Genomic DNA, 16,060 nt, shown 5'->3' on the forward strand with positions numbered 1-16,060 from the left:
CCTGAGGCCACTCCAGTTTCTGCCAGGGGCCTGAACTGGCCATTGGCAACCACAGGGAAGCATGAAGGTGGTTCTGATGCAATTGATGATCTAGCCCTAGGTGTTCAACTCAGGTGAGTGAGAAAAATCAGATGTGCTAGCAAATGCACAAGAGCCTTCTTAGTTACTATCTGCTTTTATGGCGGATTCTGTCCCTTGCTCATACGGAACGTTTTCCCTGGCAGAGATTGCTCGTCTTGGCAGATTTAAATTTTTTTTGTCCAAGTGCAGCGTTGCTGGGAACATCTGTTTCCAGAGAAAATGCTTCTTTAGTCAGGGCCAGCTCCAGGCACCAGCAAAGGAAGCAGGTGCTTGGGGCGGCCAATAGAAAGGGGCGGCACGTCCCGGTCTTCGGCGGCAAATCGGCGGTGGGTCCCTCAGTCCCTCTCTCTTTGAATTACTGCAGAAGAATGAAGCGCCCCGATCGGCTTTATCTTTCGCTTTGCTGCTTGGGGCGGCAAAGAAGCTGGAGCTGGCCCTGCTTTAGTGCAGAGCAAAAGTGAAGCTTTTATTCCTTGCTTTCTCTCCTCTCACACCTGTCACCTCCCTGGGGCAGGGGGAGGTGGGGATTTCTCTTTTTCCCAAAAAAAACGAGGAGTCCGGTGGCACCTTAAAGACTAACAGATTTATTAGGGCATAAGCTTTCGTGGGTTAAAAAAACCACTTCTTTTTTACCCACGAAAGCTTATGCCCTAATAAATCGATTAGTCTTTAAGGTGCCACCGGACTCCTTGTTGTTTTTGTGGATACAGACTAACACAGCTACCCCTCTGATACTTAGTACTCTTTTTCCCAGCACTTCAGTTTCACCATTTATTTCCCCCTGAGTTCAAATGAGCAGCAGGTGCTCATCTGACTCCCATCATCAGTCTGAAAGATGATCCCTCTTTCCTTGCACCCTGGCGATTGCTACGCATTTCCCTCAGCCGATTTGCAGAGGTGCTAGCACCCCTAGACAGATTCTCCGTGTCCATCCTCTCCTGCCTGAACACTGAAGGCCAGGTTTTCGGAAGAGTTTAGCACATGCAGAGCCCTGGAAAAGTCTGGCCACCTATTCAAACGCTTAAGTAGGAGCTGTGCTCTTCCAAACCTCCAGCCCTGTGTTTTGCCTGAGCTAATTACAAGGAGATCTGTCTAGATTTTCATCTGTATGACCCATTCTGAATTGGCTGCGTCAATATTAGATGTTTTCTTTTCTTGCTGAACGAGGTAGGAACTTGTTTTTCTAGTACAGGATGCCAATCCCTCATTGTACTGGAAGTTCTGCCGACAGCGTGTGCACGGGCTCAGAGAGGGACCCTGAGAAGCTGCTTTCCAGCAGCCTGTGTGCAGGTAGGATTCTTGTTTTAAGTGAGACACCAATAAGGTTAAGGGAGGGGGAAATTTAGGAACAGAAACGCTTCTTTTTGGGACTCAAGTAACATCTGCAGCTTGTGGGTGCCTGTGCCACTATAAACGTGCTGTTTCTTGCAGGCTGCCCATCCCCTCCTGGTGCTACCTGCCCCAAGGTTGCACTCTTCTGGATGTAACCTTATTTTAGGATGGGTAGAGGAATGGGAAGAAGAGAAAGAGGCTGAGATTAGTGTTTTTCTTTCCGCTGACAGCATGTGCGTGTGGGATTTTTTTGGTGTTGTACAATTTGTTGTTATTCAAGAGATCACCTGCCAATGTACATCAGCAAAAGAGAGGCAGTGTGATCTAGTGGTGAAGGACTGGGTCGAGACTCATGAGACCTGGGTTCTAGTCATGGCTCTGTCACCCAGCTGCTGTGTAACCTTGAGTAAGTCACCTCACTTTCCTCACCTATGCTTTTTCCTGCCTGTTTAGATAGTTAAGCTCTTTGGGGCAAGGATCCTCTCTCATTATGTGTTTGTACAGTGCCTAGCACGGGCGGGGGCAGGGCATAATCACAACTGAGACCTCTAATATGTAAAGAACAGGAGCAACAATGACAAAGGGACACAATTTGATTTTTTTTAAATGGATCTGGTTTCCTGAGTGGGCCTGCAATTGAAGGCAGATTCTTGAACATGATTCCCCAAGATAAACTACAGCCAGTTAAGAGATTTTTTTTTTTTTTTTTTAGACACAAGGTCCATATTAAGAGCTAAGCTGTGTCTGACATCAAGTTAGTTGACAGGTTTTCTAAAACAATGCACTCCTCCTTCCCCCGGGCACCCACCTGCAATGTAGACAAGTCTTCAGTGGCCACAGTGTGCAGCGCACCACTACCCCGATCCCTGCTGGGCTCTGTGGAAACAGGCTCTGGACGGGGAGACGCCCAGTTTAATCTGAGTAAGGCTTGCTTGCAAGTGATTTTCAGACAGAATGTTGTGCCTCTACTGAACGATCATTGACACCAATGGGGCTGCAGGGGGCACTGGAGGCAGAATTTGGTCTGTAGTTTGTACCTGCTGCACTAGGTGGCTGGCTGTGTACCATGACCTGGCAGGGAAAGCCACCCCCACCCAGTTAGCATTTCATTCCTTAGGATTTTTTCTCCTCTGAATGAATCACCCAAATACACCAGTAATCTTAGAGCCTTTGTCCCTGGAGCAGGCTCTGAAACTATAGAGGAGACTTGGGATCTGATCCAAAGCTCACTGAAGTCAATAGAGTTTGGTGTTTCAAATGCCCGTCAGATAAATGTCTTTCCACTAAGTCAGTCTTTTCAGTCATTTGAAATCAGAGCTGAGTACTAGCAGCAGCAGTGCCAACTCTGACTGGCACAGGGTAACTTAGGAAGGTGCTAGCCCATCTCCCTCTCCTCTGTCTTCTCCTCTGATCTCCAGTGCCCTCACTGCTCACCCTGAGTGGTGTGTGAATGCGTTCTGGGCTAGGATTTGTAAGAGAGCAGGCATAGATAATTTCTCCTGTCAGAGTATTTTCAACCGAGAATAGCATGGTTCAGCTGGGAGGATAACATTAGGGCATCCCCAGCTCATGGCATTCCATAAGAAGTCACCTGAGCGCCAATGTTGGATTCAAGTGGCAAAGTCTTAGCCAGAAGATTTGTTTCTCTCCTCTTGTAGGTTTCAACAAGTCTTTAATTTCAGCTGCCTTCCCCTTTTCTAAAGTCATTCAGGTACCATAAGCCCTGATATTTCAGGCTCCCTGTTAGCCGGTGAGCTTCATGCACATGCAGGAGTCACACCTCCTTTACAAGACTGCTTTGCACCTACACCAATTCCAATTTGCAGAACTACACCACTTTCATGAGAGTCACTATGGCCACTTGTGAGTTAGGCAGAAGGTTGGTTAGGTTCCTTGACTGAACAGAAGTTTGAGGTTGGGCTGATGAGCTGACGAAGAGAGGTCGGTGGGCAGGTGGGGTTATACCTAAATCCCCAAACCAATGAGAAGGTTCATGGAATGTCACTGCTGGCTGACTGGAGCCCTGTCTATACCATGTATCAATAGTGGAGTTGAAATGGTGGTAGCAGTGGTGGGAAACCATAGGAAAAAGACCCTAGTGCAGACAACAGCTCATTTCTAGATGTAGGAATTACGTGTATTGAGGAGGCTTTTGTATTGAAAGAGGAGAAAACATTTGGCTGAAGTTTCTTTTGGGCTTTGTTTATACTGTGGAACTAGGCAGCAGGTTCCTGGATCAGCTGTTATCCAAAGCTGGGAACTGTTTTTTGGCTGCTGCTGGAGGTTGATATGCTGATAAAGATGGAGTAAATTGTACTCTTCCTTTCAAGGGCTAGTGATTTAACCCCATCTTAAGTAGCCAAAACCAGAAACCAACTATAACCCCTTGCCAACCATGGCGCTACTCTGGAAAGTGTGGGGATATAAACCAGCTCCTTGTCTCCTGCTTGTCACAATTCCCTTGTACTGGACCCTGTCCTCCCCCAGGAAAGCTGATCTAGCACCTCAATGGAAGGCCTGTGGACAGCTCCACTGGAAGCACTGATTCCTTCTTCCTCTCTTACAGGTCAGGGAGATGACACAAGAGAACTCCATTCTGCTTCACTTGCAGAGTTTACAGCTGCCCTTTCCCGACACCTGGAAGTATGGGATTTTGGCATTAGCCATCCTCCTGGTTTTGGTGGCTCTAACCATTTTAACCTGCCAAATGCGCCAGTGCCAGAAACTGAGAAAATTTGGGAGAAGTAAGTACCAGGCGACAGTACACACCAGCCACAAAAGGTCTCTGTGTCTGTGATACTTCACCCTTAACAAAGGACCTTCACATGGGAGCAAACTAAGGACCGAGCACAAATGTGCCAAGACAGACGTTTTTATCCTTCAGACTGCAAGCTCTTCAGGGCAGGGACTATCTTTGGCTACGAATTTGCACTATGGAAGCCTTTGGGTGCTCCCACAATGTGCACATACAAGGGCTTCCTGCCTCCCAGCCCTTTTCCTCTTCTTGATTCCATAGTGAGGCTGTAGTGCAGAATTCACAAAATGTATTCCTTGCCAAAGGAAGACAGGAGAAGGGCTATATTCCAGTTTACCTGGAGCTCTTTAAATCAAGACATAGACATGTCAAAGGAAGGAACAAAGTAGGAGTTTTATCAATCACATCTGCACTTACTGAGCTCCCAAAGTCTTATCTCAGGATCAGTTTAGTGCCAGGGATGGATTCAACAGTGGCACAAAGACAGCTGCACAAAGCAACAGGGAATCAGCTCCCTGCTCGGCTCTACCCTCCCTGCAGGCTGCAAATAAGCACAAGGGCTGGGATTAATGCCCTTCTGGAGGACTCTCCTTCCTTTATGGGCATGAAGATAAGCAAATCCGTGAGCCCTGCTGTCCTTTTTTGATGTGTATTTAAAATGTAATTGACGCCACATGATGGGGACCAGGGCATTTCTGTACCGGAGCCAAATTTGGGATTTTAATCTCTGCCAAGAGCATTTGCCATTTAGAAGGTGGGGAGTGGATAAGAAATGCCACTTAATATGTTTCCTAGGGCAGTTTGAACAACTTCCTGCTTTAGAACAACTCCGTATGGGGAGACAGGGCAGGGTTAAATGGGAGTGAGGGGCAGTGCTGCCCCCCTCCTCTACTACAAGGGAGAGCTCTCTGTACTCCCCTTGGCTTGGGGGAGCACCTGCCCCATAACTCCTCCTGCCCTGGTGCAGAGAGAGAGAGCTCCCCCCTACTCCCATTTCAATCTACTTTAACCCCGGGACAAGGTTACATGCTAGAACTGGGTTTTCCATAAGACTCCCAAAGTGCAGCAGCTTATTCTGAGTGTCCCTGTGCGATCCTGATCCTGTTATCCCCAGGCAGCACAAAAGTAATCACCCTCTTGCAGCAGCAAAGCTCTATGTTTATTAACTTGCCTAATCCCCCTCCGAGATGGGCGGAGGAACCTGATTCCTCCTGTTAATACAAAGTAACCTCTATGTGTGAGACAAGAAAGGAGGGGAACTCAACTTCTCCTTATTGAACACGTGTTGCTTACTGGTTCTTCCTCTTACAATGGCCCATTGCACCCAGAAACTCCAGAGCACACAGGATGTACCATCACTCCAGCCAGCAGCTACTTAGATTTCACCAGCCCAGAGACATTAGCAAAACTTCCTCCCACATCCCATCTGTCACAGCTTGAATCAGCCCATCTGTCATCTCACCCCCAAAGGGACACTGGTTTTAGGGCCACTTCCTCATTGCCAAGCCTGACACTTCTAGCTTCCTATTCACCCCAGTCTCATCAATCCTAGTGTGCTTGGATCATTTTTTTCAAGCAAAGAAACAATATTCTCTCTTTCACATATGCCCTTTCTTCCCCCTTCCTTCCCTACCCCTGACAAGTTCAGACACTGACCTGAAATGTTAAGATAATCACGGAGTTTGATTTCCCCTGTATGGGATTATCAAATCTTGAGCTTTATGTGAATATATCTTCCTAGAATTCTCTGATTTTCACTTTTGTCCTAAATGAGTAGCAAGCCACCCCATGAAGTTTGGGATACAGGATGTTCTGTACCAGCTGAGACCTCTGGCCAATACCTCGACTATGGCAGTGATCCATATTGGATCCATCAGAGGAAAGGAATCTCCCCAGTAATGGGCCTTGCTAACTGCAGTGTTGTACCTGGAGGGGAAGAGAAGATGATGGTGAACTCCTGTCCCATTCCTGCAACAACTCTCAAAATCCTGGCCAGGCTCTTAAAGCAACTAGTGATTTTGGGTGGCTTGATTTTTAGGTGTCCAGTTTGAAGGATCTGATTTTCAGAGGGCAGGTCCTTGGCACTTCTGAAACTCCAGCTCTTTGAAAGGCATCTCAGATTGGGCATCCAAAAATCACCTTTGAAAACCTTGGCCCCTGGCTTTATATTTACAGATGCCATCTCCAGGCTGCTGCACTAATCTTTGCTGTCGTTCCCACAGAGAAGAAATACCTTAGTGAAGCCTGTAAGGACACAAAGGCGGAGAATGGCATCCTGGGGGATAAACTGCGACCAGCTCTCCTTGACATTGCTAAGCAGAGCCTCCTTGATGTCAAGGCAAGTGTGCTAACCCCAGGGCACCTGCAGAAGGTCAAAGGTGTTTTTTTGATTACAAAACAAAAGGGTCAGAATTGAGAAGTGGTTGACCAATTTCCAAGGGGCAAAATACTCTACATTGTAAGGGGGCTTCTCTTCTGCTAAGATAAATGGGAAGCAAGCAGATGCTGAAGGAAATCCCATGTTTCCCAGGTTTGGCTAATCAACAGCACAATTATAGAAGTGACTGGGACACAGTAAAGGGAGATTTCTAATCCCAGTTAGAGTTGAGCATGGTGTGGCTAGTGCTGTGGAAAGATTCTTCACAATCTTCCAGGGTACTTTCATCTTCCAGACCTCCAGCATCCCAATGTTAATCAAACCCTGAGCCTCTCTCAAGTGCAAAAAACAAACTGAGTTAAATTACATTAGGCCTGAGGGGTTGGGGAGAAAAAATCCTATAGGTACGTGGGGTTGACACCACAAAAGTCATTTCCCTTATGATCTAATCCAGATTTGAATCTAGTTTGAACCTAGGAATAAGAAGCCAAGGCATTAAACCACTGACACATCAAGTTTCTCTTTTCACTGGCCCCATTCAATCACATTATTCTCTCGGGGATTGTAATCCACACTATGATTTCACAATGATGCTGTACTTGGGTAATTACTCCCCACCATACCTCAGCCTCCAAGAGAGAGGAGTATTGCTGGAGAGTCTACATACTTCTGGAAGCCAAATTCAGCTTGGATCTCTCCTCTGTGAAGCTGTCTGGGGGTGTCAGCAACTCCAACTGGAAATGGCATGACACCCACTTTTAGCAACAAGCCCTGGAGAAGAACCCTTTCCTCCATTTCCTAGAGCTTTCAGAACTGCAGGTGGGCATGAGAGAGTCCGGGGCTAGGAGAGATGTAAGATACAGAAGGAGCAATATCTGGGGAGCATAAAGGAAAACTTCCTCCTGTTTGATTACAATCTTGTTTTCTGTTTCCTATTTGTCTCTCTGCCTCTTATTCCCTCCTCTGAGAGGCTTTTGTTCTTACTTGAACACTCTCTAATCTCCCCCTTCTCATTTCTTCCTGATTCCCTCTCCACTCATGTAGTACCCTCTCTGCTTACCACAGCAGATGCCGTTCCTGCCATGGCCCAAAGTGAACCTGGATCGCTCTGGTTCATGGTTAGCTTGTGGAGATTCCCAGCCAGCTAGGCCTCTCTGGGAGGGACTGGGAGAGCAGTAACAGCAAAGCTCTCAGACACACAAGCAGACCAAATCTCCAACTGGCATAAATGGGCATAGCTCCACTGCAGTCAATGTGGGAATACTGCGCCCAGCAGTACGAAAGGGAAACCAGAAGAGCTCCAGTATTTACCTGTTAGATGAGAGTGAGGTGCTGCCAGCAAACAAAATTGCCCCTTTAGATCAGCAGCTGCTTTCCCCAGGCAAATTTAAAGAGCCAGCCCCAGCCCGAAAGGCATACTAGGAAAAAATGCCTGTCAGAGGGCAGCAAGAGTTGATAGGGATTAGGAAGTTAGTAAGCGAGGTGCTGCTAGTGGTGTTTTCACTACTGTATCACAGGAATCATGCTCTAGTCTATGTTCTGTTCCCCTCCCTCTGTGTCCTTTGTAATGATTTTCAGAGGCAACAAAGACTTCTGAACTGAAGTCAATGGAGCTATCCTGATTTCTAACCACTGAGGATTTGGCCCAAAGAGATATAAACCACTTGCCTCACGTCTTGCTTGCCTAACCACATCCAACACATACAAGGCCCCTCAGCACACAACATTTGGCTTGTCTACACTTGAAAGTTAATTTGCATTAAGGTAGGGTATGAATTTAACATGCAATAACTATTCCTGAATCACTTCATCTCTTAATCCAGAATTAGAGTGTCCACACATGAAGTGATTCAGGAATAGCCATTCCAGAATCACTCCATGTGCTGACAAGCCCAAAAGGGCAGATCACCACTAGGTATAAACAGGCCTTCAGTTTCAGTGACTGGAGGAAGAAAATAGATGTCTGTCTTGCCTGTTTACATTGTTAAAGAGCCAGTCTCTCTTGCTCCAGATCCAGAAGCTCCAAGAGGAACTGGACAAGCTGGGTACCTGCCTTTCCCCCTCCTGCACCAGCAGCAAGAACCTGGAGAGTGTGGGCAGCAACGCAGACTTCCTGGAGAGCTCCCGGGGCAGGCTGAGATTCTCCCTCTTCTACCACAGGGAGCGACTTGAGCTGCTCTTGACGGTCATTGCAGTGACAGGCCTGCCTAGCCGAGGGAGCGCTGACTCTGCTGTTCGGGTCCGGCTGCTGAAGCAGGTCCCATCTCACATCTCTGGCCTCCAGTGCATGGTCCATGAGTGGCAAACACAGGCGGTGAAGAACTGCAGGAAACCTGCCTTTGGGGACCAGTTTGTCTGCTCCCTTCAGGAGGCCGAGCTGGAGAAGAGCACTGTGAAGTTGGAGGTGGGGCTGGCTCATTCTGTGTTACCTTTGTCAGGTGCTGGTTAAAGAGGCTCAGCTAATGGCCCTGGGAAATGAGGCCTTTTCGATACCCACAGAAAAGGTGCATCATGGGAAAACTCCCCAATGCTGTCCCCTCCAGGTGTCTTGCTCTCTTCACCTCTGAAAGGGGAAGATGGGATTCATTCTCCAGGCCCGTCCACTCCATGGCCTCTCTGAGACTAACAGGGTCTCACTGTGTGGCCAGTTAGGGTGCCGGGCTTGTTGTGACATGAATGGGACTGTGGCACAAACTCCCTTCACACAGGCCGGATGGTAAAGGCTGGGGTCCCCTATATCAGCATTTGAAATGCTCAAACAGCAGTTCTTTGGCATTTTATTTCTGGGGCCTGAGGGGAGTGGCAGTATCTAAGTCTGCGAGATTTGATGGCTCTGATGCAGGACTGGCTGTGATCACTAGGTAGCATCACTAGCTTTGCCTCTCTCTCAATCCTTGGACACAAGGGTTCTCTGGGGAAATCTATTTGCACTCTTGGTCCATCAACAGCTTATGGAACAATGGTTCCTCCCTCTGGATAATTGGGGTAAACACATGGCCCTGTAGCGAATCAGTTGCCTGCCTGGGAGGTGCTGAGGAATAATAGCTAGGATGAAGTGGAGCGTAGTGGCATTGAGTGGGTGAGAGGAAGGGTAAGATGAAAGTATCACATTCCTTCAAGATAAATCAGACATGGTTTATGATCTTCCAGGACAACTTTCAGAGGGGTAGCCGTGTTAGTCTGGATCTGTAAAAAGCAACAGAGAGTCCTGTGGCACCTTTAAGACTAACAGATGTATTGGAGCATAAGCTTTAGTGGGTGAATACCCACTTCTCCAATACATCTGTTAGCCTTAAAGGTGCCACAGGACCCTCTGTTGCTTTTTACAGGACAACTTTGAATGTAGGACAAGCAGGCAGCTGCCTGGGGCACTGCATCTGAGGATAATGAGGGGACAGCTGTGGTCACTCACCCCCAGGCCAGCTCTTCTCCATCTGCATCATTTCTGCTCATCCACGTCTCACTCCAAAGGAGTGTCCCTTCTGTTCCTTCATAGTCATGTGCAGCAGCAGGTGCCTTTGAGTCAGCATCCTTCATTTTGGGTGCTGCAGCACCTCTTTTTAAGCATCACTGCAGGCAAGACAAAGGCTTCTGGAGCACAGTTGGGTACCCAGGCCACCCACCACACACATAAATGAGGAGAATTCCTTCTGGAGGGGAAAAAATGATACAGGTAGCAGTAAGGACTAGAGCAGGAAGTGAGTGACTGACTTTTGGAGAGGCATATTCAAACTGGGCACCAATATCGCTTGAGCTGTACTCTGACCTCCATACATAAACAGAACATATGGCTCTTGTCCAAAGAGGAGGGCTAAGCAGATCTAGCAAGTTTTATTTCCTACTGCTTTTCCTTAAAGTGCTCCCAGCCCTTACCCTGAGGGCATCAAAAGCCCCTCTGAGTTATCCACAGTTTTTATTAACAGGAAGGAAGACGTCCCCCAATCAGGGAGCAGAAACAATACCATGTGACTTGGTGCCCAACCATTCAAACATTACATCCTCACACAGCAAACAATTTGAAAGTGTTCTGCAGGCTGGAGTGTGTTAGTACAGAACATTCGCTGAGCAAATGGGAGCAAGGAAGTCAGTGGTAAAAAACAGAGGTAGGTGCACAGATTACAGTAGAACCTCAGAGTTACAAACACCTTGGGAATGGAGGTAGGTCATAACTCTGAACAAAATATGATGGTTGTTCTTTCAAAAGTTTACAACTGAACATTGACTTAATACAGCTTTGAAATTTTATTATGCAGAAGAAATGCTGCTTTCGCTTTATTTTTTTAGTTTACATTTAAACACAGTACTGTATTTGCTTCTTCTTTTATTAATTTTTTTTTTGGTCTCTGCTGATGCCTGATTGTGTACTTCCAGTTCCAAATGAGGTGTGTGGTTGACTGGTCAGTTTGTAACTCTGGTGTTCATAATTCTGAGGTTCTACTGCAGTGGTCCCCAACCTTTTTCGTCTGGCGGGCGCCAGACGACGAGCCATGGTGGTGGACAAGCATCCGCCGAAATGCCACCGACAAGCGGCAACGTCAATAGGCGTCGCCGCCGAAATGCCGCCGACAAGCAGCGTCATCCAGAGGCATCACCGCCGAAATACCACCAATTTTCGGCGGCATTTCGGCGGTGACGCCTCTGGATGACGCTGCTTGTTGGCGGCATTTCGGCGGATGCTCGTCCTCCGGCCAGTATGTGGGCGCACTTAGACGCCACGGCGCCCACGGGCACCGCGTTGGGGACCCCTGTTCTACTGTATTTCCAACCAAAGAGCTCGACTCCTGAATAAGTTGCTCACTATGTGTGATCTGCACAGCTCTTCCTCCCAGTAACCTGAGACGCCACAAAGAAAGGGCTCTAAACCTAAGCCTTTATGTATATTAATAGGGATTATTTTTTGTTTTTTCTCCTCTGCTACGAGAGCTTACAGAGACAGGGAGCTTATGCCAAGGAACTAAACAAAAGCACTATCTGTTCCAATACAGTTCAGCTCTCAAGACAGGAGTTGATGAGGAAGTCCCCTAGATGTAAGTGTTAGAAGCTGTATCAGGTGCTTTCTGTTTTCTGACTCAGCTGGTCAGTTTTTCATGGCATTGAGGAAGCAGCCCCAGAATGTGTTTCATATTTATGCATATTTTTATGTGATTATGGTTTTATTTTATTTTTCCTCTATTGGAACGTAGGCTGATTCTTTTGTTTCCATTCTCTTCCTGATGTTATGTTGTTAAATCAACATATTGCTACTCCTCCCGCCCCCAGAATATAGTGATATTATGGCAATGAGTTCCACAGACTATCATTGAGACCAAGAGCTTCGAAGGATACACATGCTTCTGGAAGCCTATATGGATCACAAGAAAATCCAGAGTTGCAGTAATACGGATTGAAAACCTACAACCACCACCAGGAGTTACAGAAAGGATGCAAACCCTCCTGCTTCAGGGTACAAGTCAACCTCTAATTACAGTTTGGAAGAAATTTTCCCTGGTAGAGGTTATCTCATAACTGCCTCCTGCAGCATTTCTTGCACCATGCCTGTAGCAGCCAGTACTGGCCACTCTCAAAGACAGGGTACTGAACTGGATGGTCTGCAGGTCTGATCCAATACAGCAATTCCCATGTGTCACTACACACCTGCTATGTCTTGGCAATGCTCCAGGTGGCTCAATACTCCAAAGCTTCTCTACTATTTAGCCCTCAATTTCCCCATCTAATTACATTTACTCTTATTCACTTACATATGGGACCTTCAATGACAAAGTACCTAGCAAGTGTATGAAAGGAAATGCAGCAAGCAACTAACCAAATAACCATGACCAGAATGGCTCGACCAGCCATTAACAGGCCCAGTGCTTGGGCAACAGTGAACTACAAAGGGGAGAAGAAGAGGCCATGCGGCGAGAGTGAAAGATGGAAGGAGACAAAACTGGCGCGCAGAGGAGAACAAAAAAATCTGCAGGGCAAGTTCCTCAGCTGTGTTAGAACATCTTTGCACAGCTCCTTTATGTCTCTATAATGTACTGGATATTGAGCTGTTGGATCTGAGCACCTCCAGAAAGGGAAAACAATGAATTTTCTCTCTCCCAGTAGGAAGCATTCTTAAAGTTTTTGTTTTTAACAACAGAAAGATATGAGAGTGCAAAGCTGTTCTGAACCCCATGTGAACAGCCTCCAGAGGATTCTCTTGACATGTGTGGGGGGATTGTAAAGAGAGACGTTGGGCTGCTCCAGCGGACACCTGGGGCCACCCTGGCACAGAGCAGCCCCAGGATGCATGGGTAGCATAAACCTGCCTTTGCACCGCCCATCTTGAGCTGTGCGGAGTGCTCCTGAGTGCTATTTACACTGCAAATGAATTAACTGTGAAGGAGAAGCTGATGGAAGGAAGTGACTGAGTGGTGGGGGAGTGAGGAGAGAAGAGAGCTTGAAGGAGCCTGTTCAGGTGATAGGGGAAGGGAAGGATCCAAGTTTTATTTGCTGGGGATGTGCCTCCCTTGCTCTCATTTCAGTCCAATACTGACCCCTTCAAACCTGGTGCCTGGTAGGTAGGATTTAGACAGCTGCCCTGAGAACGTGATGCATGGACATGGAGCGTAGGCCTTGTGTGTGAAAAACAAAGGCCAAGTTTGAGACCTGGCCTAGTGCAGACGTAATTCCAGTTGGCTTCAAGGGATGTGGTACTGCATAGCCCTGCTCCTGTGTCCCCTGTGGGGGAGATGCTGATTCTCTCTGTCCCATAGGTTAAACATTACAACAAGTATTCCAGACACACCATGCTGGGGGAAGTGAGGGTCACCCTCAGCAAACTAAAGGCCTCCCAACGTATGGAGTTCTGCGAGGAGCTACAGAAGACTACAAAGGTAATGGTTCTTGTGTCACCTCCCACAATGTAACTACATCATGATTGCACTGAATGGATGTCTCCAGGGAGACAAGCCTTTGACTTTTTTCAGGCAGTAACCGGCAGTCCCTGCCTTCCATCAGCATGGGACAGACCATGGAAAATGAGCGAGTGGCCTCATTACAGACCTACTTTGTGCTCCACATGCTTCCCAGGTAGGCTCTGCAGAGAGGCAGTGGTGTTTGGGAGCATGGAGTCTGGACTGTTCTCCCAGGGTATGTCTCCAAAGTGCAATTAAACACCCGTGGCTGGCCTGTGTCAGCTGACTCAGGGTCACGGGGCTGTTTAATTGCGGTGTAGACATTTGGGCTTGGGCTGGAGCCAAATTCTGGGACCCTCCCTCCTCTTGGGCTCTCAGAACCAGGGCTCCAGCCTAAGCCCAAGTGCCTACACTGCAAGCCCGAGGCACCTGACCTAGGCCAGCCGCAAGTGTTTAATTACAGTGTGGATGTACCTCCAGAGATGAACTACTCAAGTCAGGCTTGAGGCCCATTGGTGGGCAGCACGAAGAGGCTCATACTGCTGCTGCCAGTGGCATACCTGCTCCTGGATTAACGCAGGACTTAAGTCAATCAGGAAGCTTTTACCTGCACTAAAATAGCACGTACTTGTTTGTGTAGCAGGAAGGTGCAAAATGAGAACACATTTTATATTCTAGGTTCCATTTATAAAGGTTAATAAATGCTTAGCTAATGGTTATAAACAGGTTACAGTCTAGCTGGTTATAAGCAACCCCGAGTCCAACAACTCAAATAATTAACAATTTATTAAAATATCAACCCTTTATCAACTATTTATAAACAGAGCTTTAATATAGAGTGTTACTCAAAATGCCCCTTTCATTAAAGTCAGGCCCCTTTAACTGCCCTTGTTCTCAGGTGTATCAACTGCAAAGGCCATAGTTTGGCACTAGAGGAACATAATGCAGGATCAGCCTCCCTCTGCACAGGCAGCAATAACTACGGACACACTTTGTTGTAACAGGAACCACACTGTGTTGGCTTGCACTGCCCCCAAGAACAAGGACTGGATGAAAGTGCCTTTCTTAGATCGTTTATTGCCACAAGAACTGTTCATTTAACTGTTACATAAAGAGTTGATACTGTGAAGTTATAGCCAAAATTACATGAAATCAATATGAATTTGACAGGGTTCAAACCCATTGTAGAGCCAGACTCCCAGATTAATGCAAAACAGAGCGGTTTAGGAGATCTCAGGGTTATGAGAATGGGCCATCTCCTTGTCAATAAGCAAGGAAAACCAGTACACCTACCAGTTAGAAGAGAGAGAGAGAGGGGCCACCAACTGCGCTGAAAAGAAAGATGCTGACAACTGCCTAAAGGTCCTTTTAGGGCTGCAGCTGCTTGCCTCTGGCAAATGTAAAGAGCCATCCCCTGAAGGGCATGCTGGGAAAAAAAATCTTATACCAGGGCAAACCTGTACTGAGGAGAATGGGTAGGGACCAGGAAGTTCCCAAGGGAGATGCTGCTCTTTTCACCACCATAACTCAGAAGTCATCTCCATATTCTGTCCCCCTCCACATTACTGATTTTCAGAGAAGAAAAAGGCCTCATATACACGTTTTTGTGGAGCACTGTTGCATTAACACCTCGACAGCTTGTGATGGAGTGCTGAGGGCTGGCACTTGAGCCAGCACTCTGGTCACTATTTGTTCTAAATAGGTTCCCTTAGAGAAGGCCTAATGGGACAGAGGACTACCTGCAGGGCCGGCTCTAGGTTTTTTGCTGCCCCAAGCAAAAAAATTTTGGGCTACCCCCCACCCCAACCCTGGGCTTTCCCCCTCCCCCTCCTCAACTGCACCCTCCTGCCGCCCCAGCCCTGGGTCACTGGTAACTCGCTCCCAGGGCGGGTCATTCAGCAGGAATTTTGGATGTACACAGAACACAGACAGGATTGGTTCCCATATGGTTACAGAACTGCAGTAAAGTGGAACAATTTTCAGCTTGTGTGACTGGAGGATATCTGGATGCATATTATAAGACTGTCCTACATAAATGAGGAAAAGTTGAGGTGCCTTTATTATTCTTTTGTTCCATTCTTTGTTTCTATGAGGAATGCACTATCACGGTCTTCCTTTTAAACAAATAAAACTAAAACTTTAAAAAAAAAACAACTAGCAATGGCTGTTGAAAATAGCAATTCCAGTCCTAATAACCACTGGGAAGCATTTCTTGCTCAATTTATTCTACTTTTTCTACAGCAAGTTACAGTGGATCAGTATATTTGATTTGGGGGAAATGAAGTAACAGCTGCCCAAATTGAGCTTGAGCACTCCTGAATTTTGAGGGTGTTCAAATCTGGAAGGCAGGTGCTAGATTCCCTTTCTGAATATTAGCTATATCTGGAAAGGAAAAGTCAATTTCTGCTTCCATGGCTCAGAAGTGGAAATCCTCCTAAGTGCCTGGTACTGTATCTAAAGCTGCCCAGGTCCAGAGCCTCCCCTCCCTTACTTTTCATTTTAAATTCTAGTGAGATCCACATACCTCCCTTGCTAGGCTTCAGATAGAGAGGTGCACTGTCCATTTAGTCCCCCCAATTCCTTCTTTGGGGGAGAGCTCAGGGCTGGGGCGGCAGGAGGTGCGGGGGGGGGGGG

At 47.2% G+C, this 16,060-nt stretch overlaps 1 protein-coding gene across 1 annotated transcript in view; it reads left to right on the plus strand.

Annotated features, from left to right (window-relative positions):
- The first annotated feature begins 1,644 nt into the window (after positions 1-1,644).
- Positions 1,645-16,060, plus strand: part of LOC112113283 (synaptotagmin-1-like) — a 22,166-nt gene continuing 7,750 nt past the window's right edge. The window contains exons 1-5 of the mRNA XM_024209526.2: positions 1,645-1,819; positions 3,980-4,157; positions 6,344-6,506; positions 8,557-8,949; positions 13,286-13,405. Of these exons, the coding sequence (XP_024065294.2) occupies positions 1,645-1,819; positions 3,980-4,157; positions 6,344-6,506; positions 8,557-8,949; positions 13,286-13,405 (1,029 nt within the window). The remainder of the gene's footprint in view (positions 1,820-3,979; positions 4,158-6,343; positions 6,507-8,556; positions 8,950-13,285; positions 13,406-16,060) is intronic.

This window comes from Terrapene carolina, unplaced genomic scaffold, assembly GCF_002925995.2.
Source record: "Terrapene carolina triunguis isolate 2854851 unplaced genomic scaffold, T_m_triunguis-2.0 Scaffold250, whole genome shotgun sequence".
NCBI lineage: Eukaryota > Metazoa > Chordata > Testudines > Emydidae > Terrapene > Terrapene triunguis.